Source organism: Siniperca chuatsi, linkage group LG12 (genome assembly GCF_020085105.1).
Source record: "Siniperca chuatsi isolate FFG_IHB_CAS linkage group LG12, ASM2008510v1, whole genome shotgun sequence".
Taxonomy (NCBI): Eukaryota; Metazoa; Chordata; class Actinopteri; order Centrarchiformes; family Sinipercidae; genus Siniperca; species Siniperca chuatsi.
The window spans coordinates 17,334,077-17,348,180 of record NC_058053.1 but is presented as its reverse complement, the minus strand read 5'-3'; the positions used below and the strand labels follow the sequence as shown (position 1 = coordinate 17,348,180).

General features: G+C 37.7%; 1 protein-coding gene across 2 annotated transcripts; it reads left to right on the top strand.

Moving 5' to 3' along the window:
* Positions 1-747: 747 nt before the first annotated feature.
* zgc:113337 (uncharacterized protein LOC503741 homolog) lies at positions 748-14,103 on the top strand. 2 transcript variants are annotated; one of them, XM_044216385.1, is made up of 7 exons: positions 750-1,280; positions 1,836-1,949; positions 2,050-2,370; positions 3,745-4,074; positions 8,478-8,762; positions 9,893-9,994; positions 12,308-14,103. In XM_044216385.1, exons 2-7 carry the CDS (start codon positions 1,868-1,870, stop codon positions 12,313-12,315), a joined length of 1,128 nt encoding a protein of 375 aa, XP_044072320.1. In that variant the 5' UTR covers positions 750-1,280; positions 1,836-1,867; the 3' UTR covers positions 12,316-14,103. The 2 variants fall into 2 exon arrangements, with proteins under 2 accessions (XP_044072319.1, XP_044072320.1); XM_044216384.1 differs by lacking the exon at positions 12,308-14,103 and having other exon boundaries at positions 748-1,280; positions 9,893-10,632.
* The last annotated feature ends 1 nt before the right edge of the window (position 14,104 follows it).

Sequence of the window (14,104 nt, the reverse complement as noted above, 5' to 3'; positions counted from 1 at the left end):
TAGTAAATCATGAACTTGGTTTCTTTATTTACAATGAGGATTTTTGCAGTGTCGTTGTAATTTCATGTTTACCTTAAGAGGGCGACAAAACAGCAAACTGCTGTTTTTGAATAGCAGTTTTGGTTATTTCACATTATAGTTTGTATTTTTTGTTTGATCTGTAGACCTACTCCTCTCAATGCTTTGAAATTGACAGGGCTCAGATGGAAAAAGGTGATATCATGAATTCCCATTCACCTGATGACAGTTTGTGGGGTTATTTGTTAATGTTACCAGGCCACTGTTATTCAAATGTGATCAAACTCCTATCTGGGTTTGAGTGTTAAACCCCCACATAAATAATATCTAAGACTGTTTTTACTGAAAATTACATTTGGATGTTTTTTTATTTGGTCATGCATAGGCCTAATTGATGTTACAGAGAAACATTATTTATTATAATTATTATTTTGTTGTGGTGTTTTTCTTCATTGCGTGTTGTAGTTTGAAGGTTTTGTCTCATCTGAGAGGTGTTTTTGTGTTTTAATGCTTTAACATAATTCATTTAACTTCACAACGTGTACTGTTTTGATACTGAAGTGCACTACTTGTTCAATTTTACTCAAATGCTACTACGATAACATTTTACTAACATTCTGAATGCATGCATTTGACATATTACACATTTTTGAAATACTTGTTTATTTCATAATGATGTTCATGTCTACGACAGATTTCTTCTTCTGGAAAATAAGAATAAAGTTGAAAATGAAAGTTGCAGGGTTTAGTAGTCTAATGAACTATTTTCTCCTGTGGGGTTTCTTTCGCTACATACTGCAACATGAGTCTAAATTTGGCCTGAAGCCATTTAGCCACAAGGAAAACATAATTAACATTTGGAAATAACGTGGCAGGGGAAGGCCAAGAAGGCCGCATCCACAGAACAATTACTCCACGGAGACTTTTAAAAGCGTAGAAATAGGAATCAAATTTTGCACCGAAATCTCCCACAGAGAAATTCACACTTAGTGACACTAGATGGCGCTGTGAGCCCAATACTGCGCTGTGACTTTGCCTCCACGCAGAACTCCAGTAAACTGCGGATTTGAGCCGCCGCCAGCTGGTGTTCATTGTGCTGGTGGTGCGCAGAATAGAAAACACTCGGATGAGTAAAAATTGTTTCTCGCTCGTTCTGGAGTGATGTTACAAAGGACTGCTGGGTCGTAAGGACGAGCAAGATGTTGCAGAGGTAGAACATCTTCAACTGTTGCCTTTTACCTTTTGCATGAGGACAAGTAGAGGTGAGTGTCTCAGTCTCATGGGTGTATAATTTGTATGACACAGGGAATAGAAAACATATGACAGATAATTCATTTCTCTTGATTAACTGCAGATTATCTTATTTAATCAAGAATTGTGAGACTTTTATGTAATTGCTGTTTATCTTTGGTGTGTAAGTGGCTATAATCGGTTATAATAGATTTATTTATTGTATTATTATTTATTGTTGACTTGAATCCACCCTAGAATCGAATCAGTCAGTGATGTGGCATAAAAATCTGTGCAAATGTTGAAAGGGCTCTGATAACTTTGGGACCTACTGATAACTTTTTTTTAAATCTGAAAATCGTTGTGCATTGGATGTTACAGCACCTGAAGAAATTATTTTGCATTGCATCCCACTGAATAGTTTAAATGTGTTGGACAGAATCTAGTGACCACAGGAGCCGACTTGGCTCTGGTAGTAGAGAAAAATTAGGTTAGCAAGTCTAAATTCTTTCTGCATCACTGTTGGATCACCAGTTGTATAAATTGTTCATGTTGGGCTTACTATGATAACTTTTTCCACATCTCAGAACCACTCTTCCTCCTCCCTGTTAAATGAGCAATGAAGAAGATGATGATCCAGGCCTCATGTAGGAAAGGTCTGCAGGTGTGTTTACTCATACTGATGGTGGGGAAACTGCAGGGTGAGTATGCCATGCTAAAACAAAGGGATGGAAAAACCAAAATTGAGAACTCATGTCACACCAAATCATAATGTTTTTTTTATATTGGTGGATGTTTCAGGGAAGGTAACAGCACCGGAGCGTCTGGAAGCTCCAGTGGAGAAGCCCTTCACTCTGACTTGCATTGTTTCGAGGGAACGAGGTGAGTCTCTCAGGCAGGTGCATTGGCTGGATGTCCAGAACCAGACCCTGCTGAGCTACCAGCCCGGTCTCAGAGACAGCGTGAGTGGACAGCAGCATGTGGAGCTCGCCTCCTCCCCGAAAGACACCTCAGCTATTACCATCCGCAGGGTGGGCTTCCGTGATGAAGGCTGCTACACCTGCATCTTTGACATGCATCCTTCCGGTTCAAAGCAGGGACAGACTTGCCTCACTGTTACCTGTGAGTAAGGCCAGCAGCTTTGATTTTATGAACAAGGATGCAGTTTCTGCAAATACAAGAACACTAATTTGTTACAGTTTAGACAAAACTATGTAATTCTAACCCAGAGAGTCCATAGGATCGCTCTGGTGGGTGTAGTTCAGCTTCATGCAGTGTGATGTACAGATATACAGTTTTAACAGATAATGATGTGAGAGGGTGACCTCTTTTTTGTAAGCACAAATGAATGACTACTGAGGAAATGAACTGCTTCTCTTTTTATCATAAGCATTATTAAATGTGGACAAATAATTGCTAGATCATGAAATTACTAATGTACTAATTAATGTATTACACAGCTGGTAAATGTAATTAATCAACAAACGCATACTGTAAGACATTATAGCATTTAAAAAACAGGTTAAAAAAGATACACTAGATGCTTAAAAACCAGTGTGGGACAAAAACCTTTTGACACACTTGAAAAATCATTTAATGTGTTTGATTACTATTATAACTACACACTCTAATAATTAGGTAAGGTATATTAGAGGAGCCCTGGTGGCATAGGGGTTTAAGGCGCTGACCATGAACAATGTCACTGGTTTGAGACCTTTTCTACATGTCATTCCCCATCACTCTCACACCTCATTTCCTGTCATCCTTCTACTGCTGACTCTAACATAGGCACAAAATGCCTAAAAATGCATTTAAAAACATATAGTATATTAATATCTACTCTACAGCAATTGGATTTTTTATGCATTAAACACAAGTAAGAACACATCTATTTAGATGTTATTTAGAATTTAGTTGGTGCCTTTAGAGGCCTTAGAGAGCTTAAAATGAGTATCAGTAGAATAAGTTTTGGTTCTTTGATCTCAAGTGACCAATAGTAAGGAGCTAAGGGAGAAAGCCATGTATTGTAATGACATGGTCTGTGAGAGAGCTAGAAATGCAGTGGTAAAGCAAAAACAACAAGAGAGCTCAGATATCCAGAATCGGTCCAGTAAAAATTGATAGAAACAAACTGTTTAGCTCCTTTTGAATTAGCTGAATCTATTGTATTAGTGGTAATATTGGATTTTATTTTGATAACTTTGAGAACTGTGGGGATTTACAGAGAAACTATGTGAATACAGATGTCCTTAACCACCCCTAACCTCTGAGCACAAGTTGATGAGCCTGTTGAGCCTCAGCCAGTCATGTTAATAAAGAGCTGTGGAGCAGTGGGAGAAGGAGGGTTTATTTTTCTAACCAGAAACAGCTGTTGCAGATTCCAGTGACTGGTTTCTGTCTGGGTGCCTCATATTTTGGAATATTGTCCTGTTTTCACCCTCTATTTTCTTATCTTTTCTCCTTTCTCACTGCATGGTGGGCTCTTTTCACACACAGCTCAAGTCACCGTTGACAGTAACAAGACAGCAGTGAGCGGCAAGAAGGTTTCCCTCTCGTGCTCCTATGGTTTGCCTGAAAAGGTGCAGCAGATCATATGGAGACACACTTCTGCACAAGGAGACTCCACAGAGGTGGCCTCCTTTGCAAAGAAGAGCGACCCCATGATAGAGCCACCATACCAGGGGAGAGTCTGGCTAAGTGCCTCTATGTCCAAGAGTCAGCTCACCATCCAGCCTGTCACTATCCAGGACGAGGGCTGCTACACCTGCCTGTACACCACACATCCTGACGGGCCGAAGAGCTCCACGGTTTGCCTCGCCACCTATGGTAAACATCTTTTTCCCAACCAAAACTTGAGCTCCACCTGGGAAGAGCAGGTCACATACAATAGTGTTGATACTATTTATTAGTCAATGCAGTGATGTTATAAACAGTGACATTTCTGTTTACTGTAGCATCATGCAATGTAGGAATAAGGCCATTAGGCTGGTTTAAAGGATATGTTATATTTCTTCAAGACTACTTACTGCTTAATACAATACTCACATGCCCATATGTACTCTGAAAGAGTTATTGGTTGCTGTAATCATTCCTCCTGCTCATACTGGCTGTGAAGTGATCCCTTCCTAGGGAAACGTCAATGTAAGAGATCGGGGACAAAATTCACAGTCCTCACTGCAAAAATTCTCTCTTAAAAGAAGCATTCAATATTTTGGGAAATATGCTTTTTCGCTTTCTTGTTGAGAATTATAGAAGAAGATTGACACCACTCGCATGTCTGTACGGTAAATATGAGGCTACTGCCAGCAGCCAGTTAGCTTAGCTTAGCATAAAGACTGGAAATGGGGAAACAGCTAGCGTGGTTCTGGGTTTAAGGGTAAAATTCCCAAAATGTCGAACTAATCCTTTAAATTCAGATGAAAGTAATACCGGTATGTGTCTTTTGCAGTCTGAGTTAGCCAAATCAAGTCATTTTGGCAGTCACAAGTAAGTTTATTGCTTGTGTTTTGTCATGTTTTGTACATGCAACTATCAGAACATATCACTCTGTCTGTGGAAACACAAAGAGGGAATTTTGTACAAAAAAATACTGAAGATACCCACTTGATTTGGCTGACTCAGACTACTGAAGCATCATATTAGTTTCCATATTAGTTTTAGTGCTGTGCAATATCCTCCGTCTCATTATAATCCTAATAACTATACTAACTATTACCTTATACCGTATTATTATCATCAACCAATAAACCCACTTTGTACTTCACACTTATTTTATTTTATACTTATACCCACTTGGTACTTAATTTATTTTCTGACCTGTATTATAGTGTATTATATTTTTTTGCTTAGTACTTATATTCCTGTGTGCACTGACGTGATAGTGAGCTGCTGTAGCAAAAGAGTTTCCCCTCGGGGATCTGATTCTGGAGAGAAAAAAACATAACCCATCCTTTAATCTCAAAATTCAGTTTAAGCTAATGTGAGTTCAATTGTTAGTTTTTGAGTGTTGGACAAGTGGAAATTTTGACTTGTTGGATGTTGATGTTAGATGAATTGTCCAGGGATCAACAAAGTTATTAGGGGTCTTAGTCTGGGGACCATGAATGTCTGTACCAAATTACACGCCAATTTTAGTGTCAATCCATCAAATTGACATATTTTACAGTCAGTTGGTCACTTCCATCCCTATAGCCATGCTGCAAAAATAGCTACAAATCTATCATTCAGGGCATTTTTTTTGTTGTCAATGCTTTTGTTGTTATGATAGTCATTAGTCTTTTGCTGCTTTGTTTCACAATATTGTCACTTTTGTATTCACCTTACTGGCAGAATTTTTCTTTTTTATGAAAAATAAGTCTGAGTTGTTCGGATGCACATTTTTGGCAGGGCTGTAGTTGTGAGTGAATCTGTCCTACAGTAGATGTAGGAGCTGGGAAGACAGGATCCTGTGGGGAGCATGAAGGAGTCAGACATGTGTGCATGAGTGCAAAGAGAGAAACATAGACTTTGAGTTTGGAGGAAAGACAGGTACCCCTGGGAACTGGACAGGGATGCTGATCTTTTCTTCCTGAATGTAGCTGCTTAATGTTTTCATGATACAGTAAGGCTAAGCTGTTGGCTGATTTGTTAACACACAAACACAGAACAGTGTGTCCATGTAAAGAATGGACCATTCGAAAGAATGATGGAGGCAGGGAGTGAGGTCCTGATGCATGACTATGTCAGTGTTTGCAGCAGACAGTGATTCCCTCTGTGCTTTGTCTCTTTCTCTTTTTGCTCATTTGCTTTCCCACTTTGGTCTCGCTCCCTTTCTCTCTCAGTTATCTCAACAAACAGATGTGCTTTTGTTTGAAATTGAACTGTACAGTACAGTAGGTGTTTCTAGCAGTGAGGCACAATTAGCATTAATGTTTTTTTTTTCTTGCTGTGTATTGCTGCCAACAGTCTTCCACCCCCATCCCACTCTGGATGATGTGATGCCCCCTCCTTTAGTCCCACTCTCACACACACTGTCCACAAACAGTGATAGCTAGGGTGATAAAACCACTTTTACTACTGAAGTAAATCAGTAATGGAGTGAAATTGTTTTAGAGAGCTGCAAAACATTATTACATTTCTGAAAAGTTATACTAGGTTTAACATTTTAAAAACATAAATTGCAGGGGCACTTTGTTAAAATAAGAGAGAAGTAGTAAAAATGAGTAATCTTGAAATTGCATTATAATGGAATTGCTCTGCAGAAGTTAAAGTCATCAAGCCACAAATAAGCCAGTGGGTTAAATTTTGCATGGAATGAAATGACCACATTAGATGTATGTGGTGGAAAGAGTATTCAGACCCCTTACTTAAACTGGCTATAATCTATATTTCTATAATAACAATGTTTCAGCTTCACGGAGCTTTATAGTGAGTTTCAGCTCATCAGCTCTCACCACTCTCATAGTGTTGTTTTTTGCTGCAGCAGACAGCTGTATTCAATGAAAAAGCTCTATAAACCCACTGTGCACTACCTGCTCAACACCAAATGGCAGACAGACACAGCGACTAGCTGGTGAACATAGTGGAGCATTTAGCAGCTAAAGATAGCTCAGATATTTCCCTCAGGAGGTGGATATAACCAAAACCAAAGCTAAAAAAGAGTTAATATTGGACTTACCTTCCTCAGGTGGCCAGAAACACGACTCCAAATTAATGATAATGTTGCTCCATAGCTGCCAGATATGTAAATAAGTAAATCACTGTTTCCTAACAAGTTCACCATATCAACTTAAAAGGTGATGATATGTCAATGTTGTGTTCACAGCTTGTTTCTGCTGTCCCAAAGTGGACAAAAAAATAAATTATTACAGGTTAAAGTATAAGTAGCATTGCAACAATGTAAAAATACATTGCATTAGAACTAAAAGTCTTGCATTCAAAATTTTACTTGAAGCACATATTAACATCAAAATATACTTAAAGTATCAAAAGTAAAAGCACTCATCATGCAGAAAAATGCCCCGTGTGAGTGAATGTCACAGTATATGTAAGCAGTATTTTAAAGTTGGTCAAGATGGAGCTAAATTGAACTTCTTTCTATACTGTACAGTTATAAAAATATTTTATGAGCTCATTGTTGGTTTTGTGTGTAAAATATTATTCTGCAAAGTAATTAGTAACTAAAGCTGTCAAATAAATGTAGTGGAGTATAAAGTAAAATATTTTCCTCTCAATTGTACAGTTCTTGAGTAAATGCATTTAGTTGCAAAATGTAATACAAATTAAATAATTCCTTTGGTGGGAAGTTCTTGATTCACATTTTTGTTTAATTAATTTGTTTATGTATTTTAAAGACATAAGGTCTTTTTAAAGTTAACATTTGGTGGAAAATGACATTCTTTAAACTGTGTTCATAATAAAAATAAAAATGTGTTTAATGGCTTTCTATATGTATGCCTTTTATATTATATCACAGTAGTACAGAGTATTACAAATTTGGTATAAAGATATGGGAAAGCTATGGAAAAAAGGTGGGATTTAAAATTAAATAATAGCCCAAATGTCACAACAGCTTTATGCTCGTTCACAGGGCATTATGGTTTTGATTGTTATAAGAATTTTTCCTGTTGCGGTTTGACCCACCCGAAATCTGATACAATCCAGACGGATGGTGGTTGAAGTTCACCACCTAGAAATCTGAGAAGACGCTGAAAGTATGAGGGCCAAATGTCTGTGGCTAAACGTGTTCTTGCCAACAAAAATGTTCTTGGTTCCAGTGCATCACATTCCTCGCTCAGCCCCTGGAACAGAGAATTGAAAACAGCCAGAGATTTACTTATGGATCTTACAATAAGTGTGCAGGAATTCACATACCTTAGCTGATCCAAGGCTTCAAGGTTTTTCCCAGGTATCATTTTAGCAACTTACCAAAAGAAGAAATAGAAGATATACAAATAAAAACTAAACTACAATCTGAATTTTGGCCAATTTTTGGTTTAAAATAATACGCTTCATATGCCAGTCCTCCCACAGCGTACTTTCCATATTTCACTTTGTGTTTGATCATTATGTGATAACATTTCCAGAGACTACAAAAGAGAACAAAGGAAGAATAAATTAATAATGCATTTCAGTGAACCTATCATGTGTGCCACATACTGTATATCTATCACAGTATGAGCTTGTTTGTGTGTAAATGTGTCCAGTGTGTTGTGATGCTAGTTCTAGCTGATTCTGTTTATTTTTCCAAGTGCTGCCCAAACCTCAGGTGAGCTACAAGACCACCTCTCCAGGTGTGATAGAAGCCAACTGTACCTCAGTGTCGCGCCCCCCAGCAGAGATAGTGTGGAATGTGGAGAGGGATAACCGCACCATGGGACCCCCTGTGACGACACAGCTCCCACAGGGAGACGGGACCACTCTGGTCATCAGTACACTGACTGTCCAATCAGCGCTGCTGAAAGACGTGTCCGTCAAATGCTTGGTCCACCACAAAGGGCTTGAGTCACCGATTGCTGTGTCCATGAACACTAAAAGTGAGTTGTTGTCAGTGAACCTTCACCTCAAAATGTTTGATAGCATTGTGTCTTTATTTTTCCTGGCATACTCCAAAAGTACTTTATGTCATCATTACTTGAGATGTTTTTGGAAACCTACTAGCAAACCAGGCTAACACCAAGAATACTAGCATCTAGCAGCAGAGATTGTTGGAGACTATAGAGGACACAGAGTGTAGACCGTGCACATCCAAACAAGTGCTGGATTGAGAAACAAACTGAAAACATAAGATTTGCATATTGTACTGATAGCTCTTAGTAAATGTAATTTAAAAGAGCAACATTTCAGCTCTTTGTCAGGCATTGTCAAATGAACATCACAAAGATAGAGTGTAATGTATTACATTTTACTGAATCTTTCAAAATGTTCTTGTATAATATATATTGCAGTGTTGGCATGCTTTGTCCTCTATGTAGGAGAATCAGACTGTGTAATCCAGCTCTGCTCTGATTGGTAGATTAGTAGATTGACTGAAGAGATCATGTAGACTGTAACCAATTAAGTGATGTTTATGTCTATGTTGCTTGTTTTGCTTTATGATGTTTATTTGACAGTTACTGACGAAGATCTCTGTTAGATCAAAATGTTTCTTTGTTAAATTGAATTTATTGGGAGCTATCGGGACAGTGCGTGGATCTTCTTCTGACTTTTGCCTTCAGACTATAAAGGAGAGCCATGGTTACAGAAGTTCTTCTACTTCTCCTATTTCACAAATGTACAATTTCCCCCGTACAACAATTTCTAAAATATACTTTGTTTAACTAAATAAAAAATCTGTATTAGTTTGAATGCAGCTAATCATGGGCAGTAGGGATTGTTATAGTGTTAGCTTGCCGATAACCTTTAGTTGACCTTGGCTTCATGGGTCAGTGTCCAATGTTACAAAAATCAGATGGTAACACTATAAATTAAATTTCAAATCTAATCAGTGATGGTTCATAAAAGGGAAGCAGTGTCCAGACTAGCACAAGCCTTACAGTACACAGACACAAATACCAACACATACATTTTGCCCCTCATGACATTTAATCTGGCTTCTGCAAGGCCAGGATTTACACACTGTAGTTATTTATTTATTTTTTTATGTGTCTGTCTTTCTCCCTCCTAGTTGGGACGGCCCTCACCATCCTGATCTCAGTCACTACAGTGGCAGCCCTGTTGGTCATGTCCCTCTGCTTCTGCCTTTGGAAGTGTTTCTTGCACAAAGAAGGTGTGTGTGTGTGTGTGGTATGCCTATAGTAGATTTTTATGTTTGTCAATATCAAGGTTTATATCAAGAATTATGGGGATACAAAGTCTCTTACACCTGATGTCTATACACCCTTTGGGCCATTTAGATACAGAAGTTTTTGTCAACTGATATCCAAACAAATACATGTTATCATTTTGCTAGCTACTGCCACCCACAAGCTAATGGTCAGTTACTATTTTAAATGATGGGTGGGGTTGGCTAGTCGGCCCAAATCATATTTGATTGTATATATTTATATATCACACCCTGAGTTCCAGATGAGTTATGAAGAATATTGTAATGTTTTACAGGAAGAGAAAAGAGAGACATATATTAAGAGACAAATATATTAAGAGACAAATGAACAATAAACCAAGGGACACAGGATTATAACTTGGAAAATGTATTTATTTCACTTTAAGATGATTTTAAGTGACTTAATCAGGTAATGGTTATAAAATTACATTGGGAATGGAAAAAGCTTACTAGGAGAGGCAGGGGCATGTGTTTGGCTGAAAGTTGAGGTGACGGTGACTAGTGACAACTCCACTGTCATGAAAAGTGACATTATGAAATAAAATGTGACATGAAATAAAAGTGAGATTATGGAATAAAAAGAGAGAGTTAAGTTATATATTTTACACAGTTTATTCATATGATTTTTTAAATAATGTTTTCTTGATTTACTTAATTTTGAACACTTTGGGGCTCAATAGATTAATGGCAGGATGTCATGCTTATGTCATCCACTAATGAGAACATGACAATGCCATTTCAACATAATTTGTTTTGTTACCTGCACTCCATCTGCACTTTATTCGCATGTCTAATAAGTGTTTAATGTCTGCGCATTAAGGAAATCAACAATGGATCTGTATAGTAGTGCTACTAGTGCAATATCTGTATTGTACACAATGAGGAAATATATGCACAACAACTGAAGCAGAGCGGCTTAATAGACAGGACAACTGAGACTGGATCTGGAGTGATAAGGTCTGGTGCACATGGTTATTAGTTGGTGATTTTTATAAGGTGCAGGTGTTTTTTATGATTATGTTTTATAGGGAGTATTCTATGATAGTTCCTATGTTCCTATGTTATTTATGATATATTTACATTATGCTGTGACAATATGACAAGAACCTGTCCATCCAATGAGAGACAGCTATTAGCTGGACACAGACAATTTACAGTAAATGTCTCCACTGCCCAAGAGGGTTCAACTGCTAACTTCACATCTGGGGACCCTAGGTCTGCGAGGCTATGAGAAGAGAGTAGGGTCCACAGGCATGTCACTTCCTTTAGCCGTCTTTTTATTAACCATATTTTAAAATGCTCACCTTTATCTGCTCAAGTCTTACTGTTAACATAATGTTTTTGTCAGGTAAAAAAACTAGCTAAACATTCTCCCTTGTAGTGTGTTAGATGTGAAAGAAATACTATGCTAAATTACCTAAAGAAAATGCACTGCAGATGATGTTAGCCTGTTGGAGAAGCTAGCATTTGTGTTGTGTGCCCTATAAAACCATGTGAAACACATTCATATAATATATTCTCCAGAATATAGTTAAAAAAACATAAACCTCTCTTGTGCTGTCAATGTCAGTGGTTAATTTTAATGAATTATATGTGCCTAAACTCAGCCTGTCTTCAAAACATATACACTAAATATAGAAATTTAAATAAAACATATTTTTCAGTATTTTTAATTACTTACTGACTTTTGTGGCAGAAAAGTGATGTACCTCATGCCTGGAGACCTCTTCCCATTCGCTCACAGACCTGGGGTCCCCATACGTGAAGTGTATCAGTTGGACCCTTCTCCCACTGCGTCTTCTTACGCTGCTATATGTTGAAAAATGATTTGCTGCACCTTTTTGAAAAGCACGAACTATAACTTTACTATATAACTGTGTGATCCAGATCATGTATTGTGCAAGCTCAGACACTGTAACTATCACAGTTTTTTTTTATAATCCTACAGGTGAAACATAATATTTTGCTATACCAGAATGAATCTATCTACTGAATGTGCAGCTGTGTTGTCTCTATGTGTGTTTCTTTGCACTAGTAGTTTTTCTATGTTGAACAGTTTCAGGTTTGGTGAGGGATCTGAATTGAAATGCTTTGATGGTCCTCATTACTAACCTTGTCATGCTGTCATAGCAGCACCAAGTCAGATTTGAAATCACATTTTATTTTAATGGAAAACATAAATATAAAAAAACATATATTGCATTCTTCCATTTTGTGTCATTACTTCTCCTGTTCTCTCCATGCATTCCTTTGCAGCTGATTAATCTTTTAGATGAGACCAGAGGCTGAAAAGAAGAGGCAGTGCTTCTCAGAGCCAACCTTGCAGAATTGTTTCCCTGCATCATCATCATCATCATCATCATCATCATCTTGGTAAAAAAAAGGGAAGATGTTCTGGCAAACCTCTACAGGATGTCAAATACAATCCTATGTATGAGCGCCAACTGTACAACGACATTCATTCTTCTGCTTCTGCACCGGACTCTTATATTATTATTATTATAATCTCTAAGCTATCCTCACATGAAGTCAGTGAGGAAATGTTGAGTGCATAATTTTTTTTCTCTCTGGCTCTGTAATTGATTGAGTCGATTGCCACAACACACAGCAGAGTCACTTAAAATACTTTCCTCTGTTTGTCTCTATCTTTTACCAGGTCCTTAAAGGATAAGTCTGGTGATTTTATATTTTTCTTATACAATAAATCCCATGAAAAGACTAAAACCAACAACTGATTCTACTAACAACTATTGTCTGTGTAGCCAAAGTCTGATACAGCTTATTCCTCTGTGCCACAGCCCTTTATTTTAAGTCGATCCCATATACACCGTCCTGCTTCCATAAATACTCACTAGCGCACCAAATGTGTATTAATCTGCAATTTACTCCTGTTTGAGTAACATTTACTAATAACTGCAGTGCCCATCTGTTTTAGGAGATTATTTAGCCTTCTTAGTTAGTCTCAGTTAGTTCCCTAGCTGAACCAGTATTTTTTACATGGGATTTTTTGAAAATAGGAAAAAATATATCAAGTATCGCCAGCCTAACCTTTAAATAACACAGCTAATTGGCACTATGAGCTCACCATTAAGGTTTTACTTCTTGTGCCTCAGTCGAAGGCCTCCGTCACTTCTGTGTGTTGTTAAAGCTGGGTGGGGCCAGGGGTGTTCTTCATTAGTTCAACTAAGAGGGCTGCATACTTGCGTCTTGTATGTGTAATATCTATTTTCAAAGACAGTTTCAAAGTCTGTTTGTGTGTGTGTGTGTGTGTGTGTGTGTGTGTGTGTGTGTGTGCATATTTGTTAGAGGTTAAATTCCATGGTCAGATAGCTTGAATTAATTCTCTGAAGAAGCAATGCTGAAACCCTTTGGTGCCCCTGAAAGGAATGCGTGTCCTGTTGCCTGTCTACAGTTAGACAGAGTCAGGCCAGTTCATGCGTGTGATGATATGAGTGTGAGTGTACAGGTTGGGTTGTGGTGGGGTGGCTTAGTGGTGTGATAATGGTCATGCCTAGAAGAGCCACTATGCTGCTGTGAGTGTTCTTAAAAAAAAAACAAAAAAAACATGCCTGCTCATTTGTTTGTTGCTCTGGATTGAAGTGGAACCTAAATGCCTAAAATATAATGTTATGAGGCTTTTGGGATATATCATGTTTGCATGTGTACAGAGGCATTTAAAAACTTAAGCTTTACACTGAAATAATCTTCTATATCAAAGCATATGATTTGAATTTGAGTCAGTTATCAATGGTGTGCAGGTTATCAGACTTCAAGATTCATGCTTCAATCGGGCACATCACTTCTTCACCATTAATAAGAGTTTCTTCTGTCTGCATAGTTTCACTATATGCACACAGCACTGATTATGAGCTCAGAGCTTACATTGGAATATTTTTTTAAATAAATGGAAATTTAGCATAGTATCCAACCCTGTACAGAGCAACTGTAAGCCTGTAAAAGAAAAAGAAAAAAATGAAACAATGCATTATGACCAACTATGTAAAGTTGATGTAATAATTGCACCAAACAGAATAATAAAAATATTAAAAATGC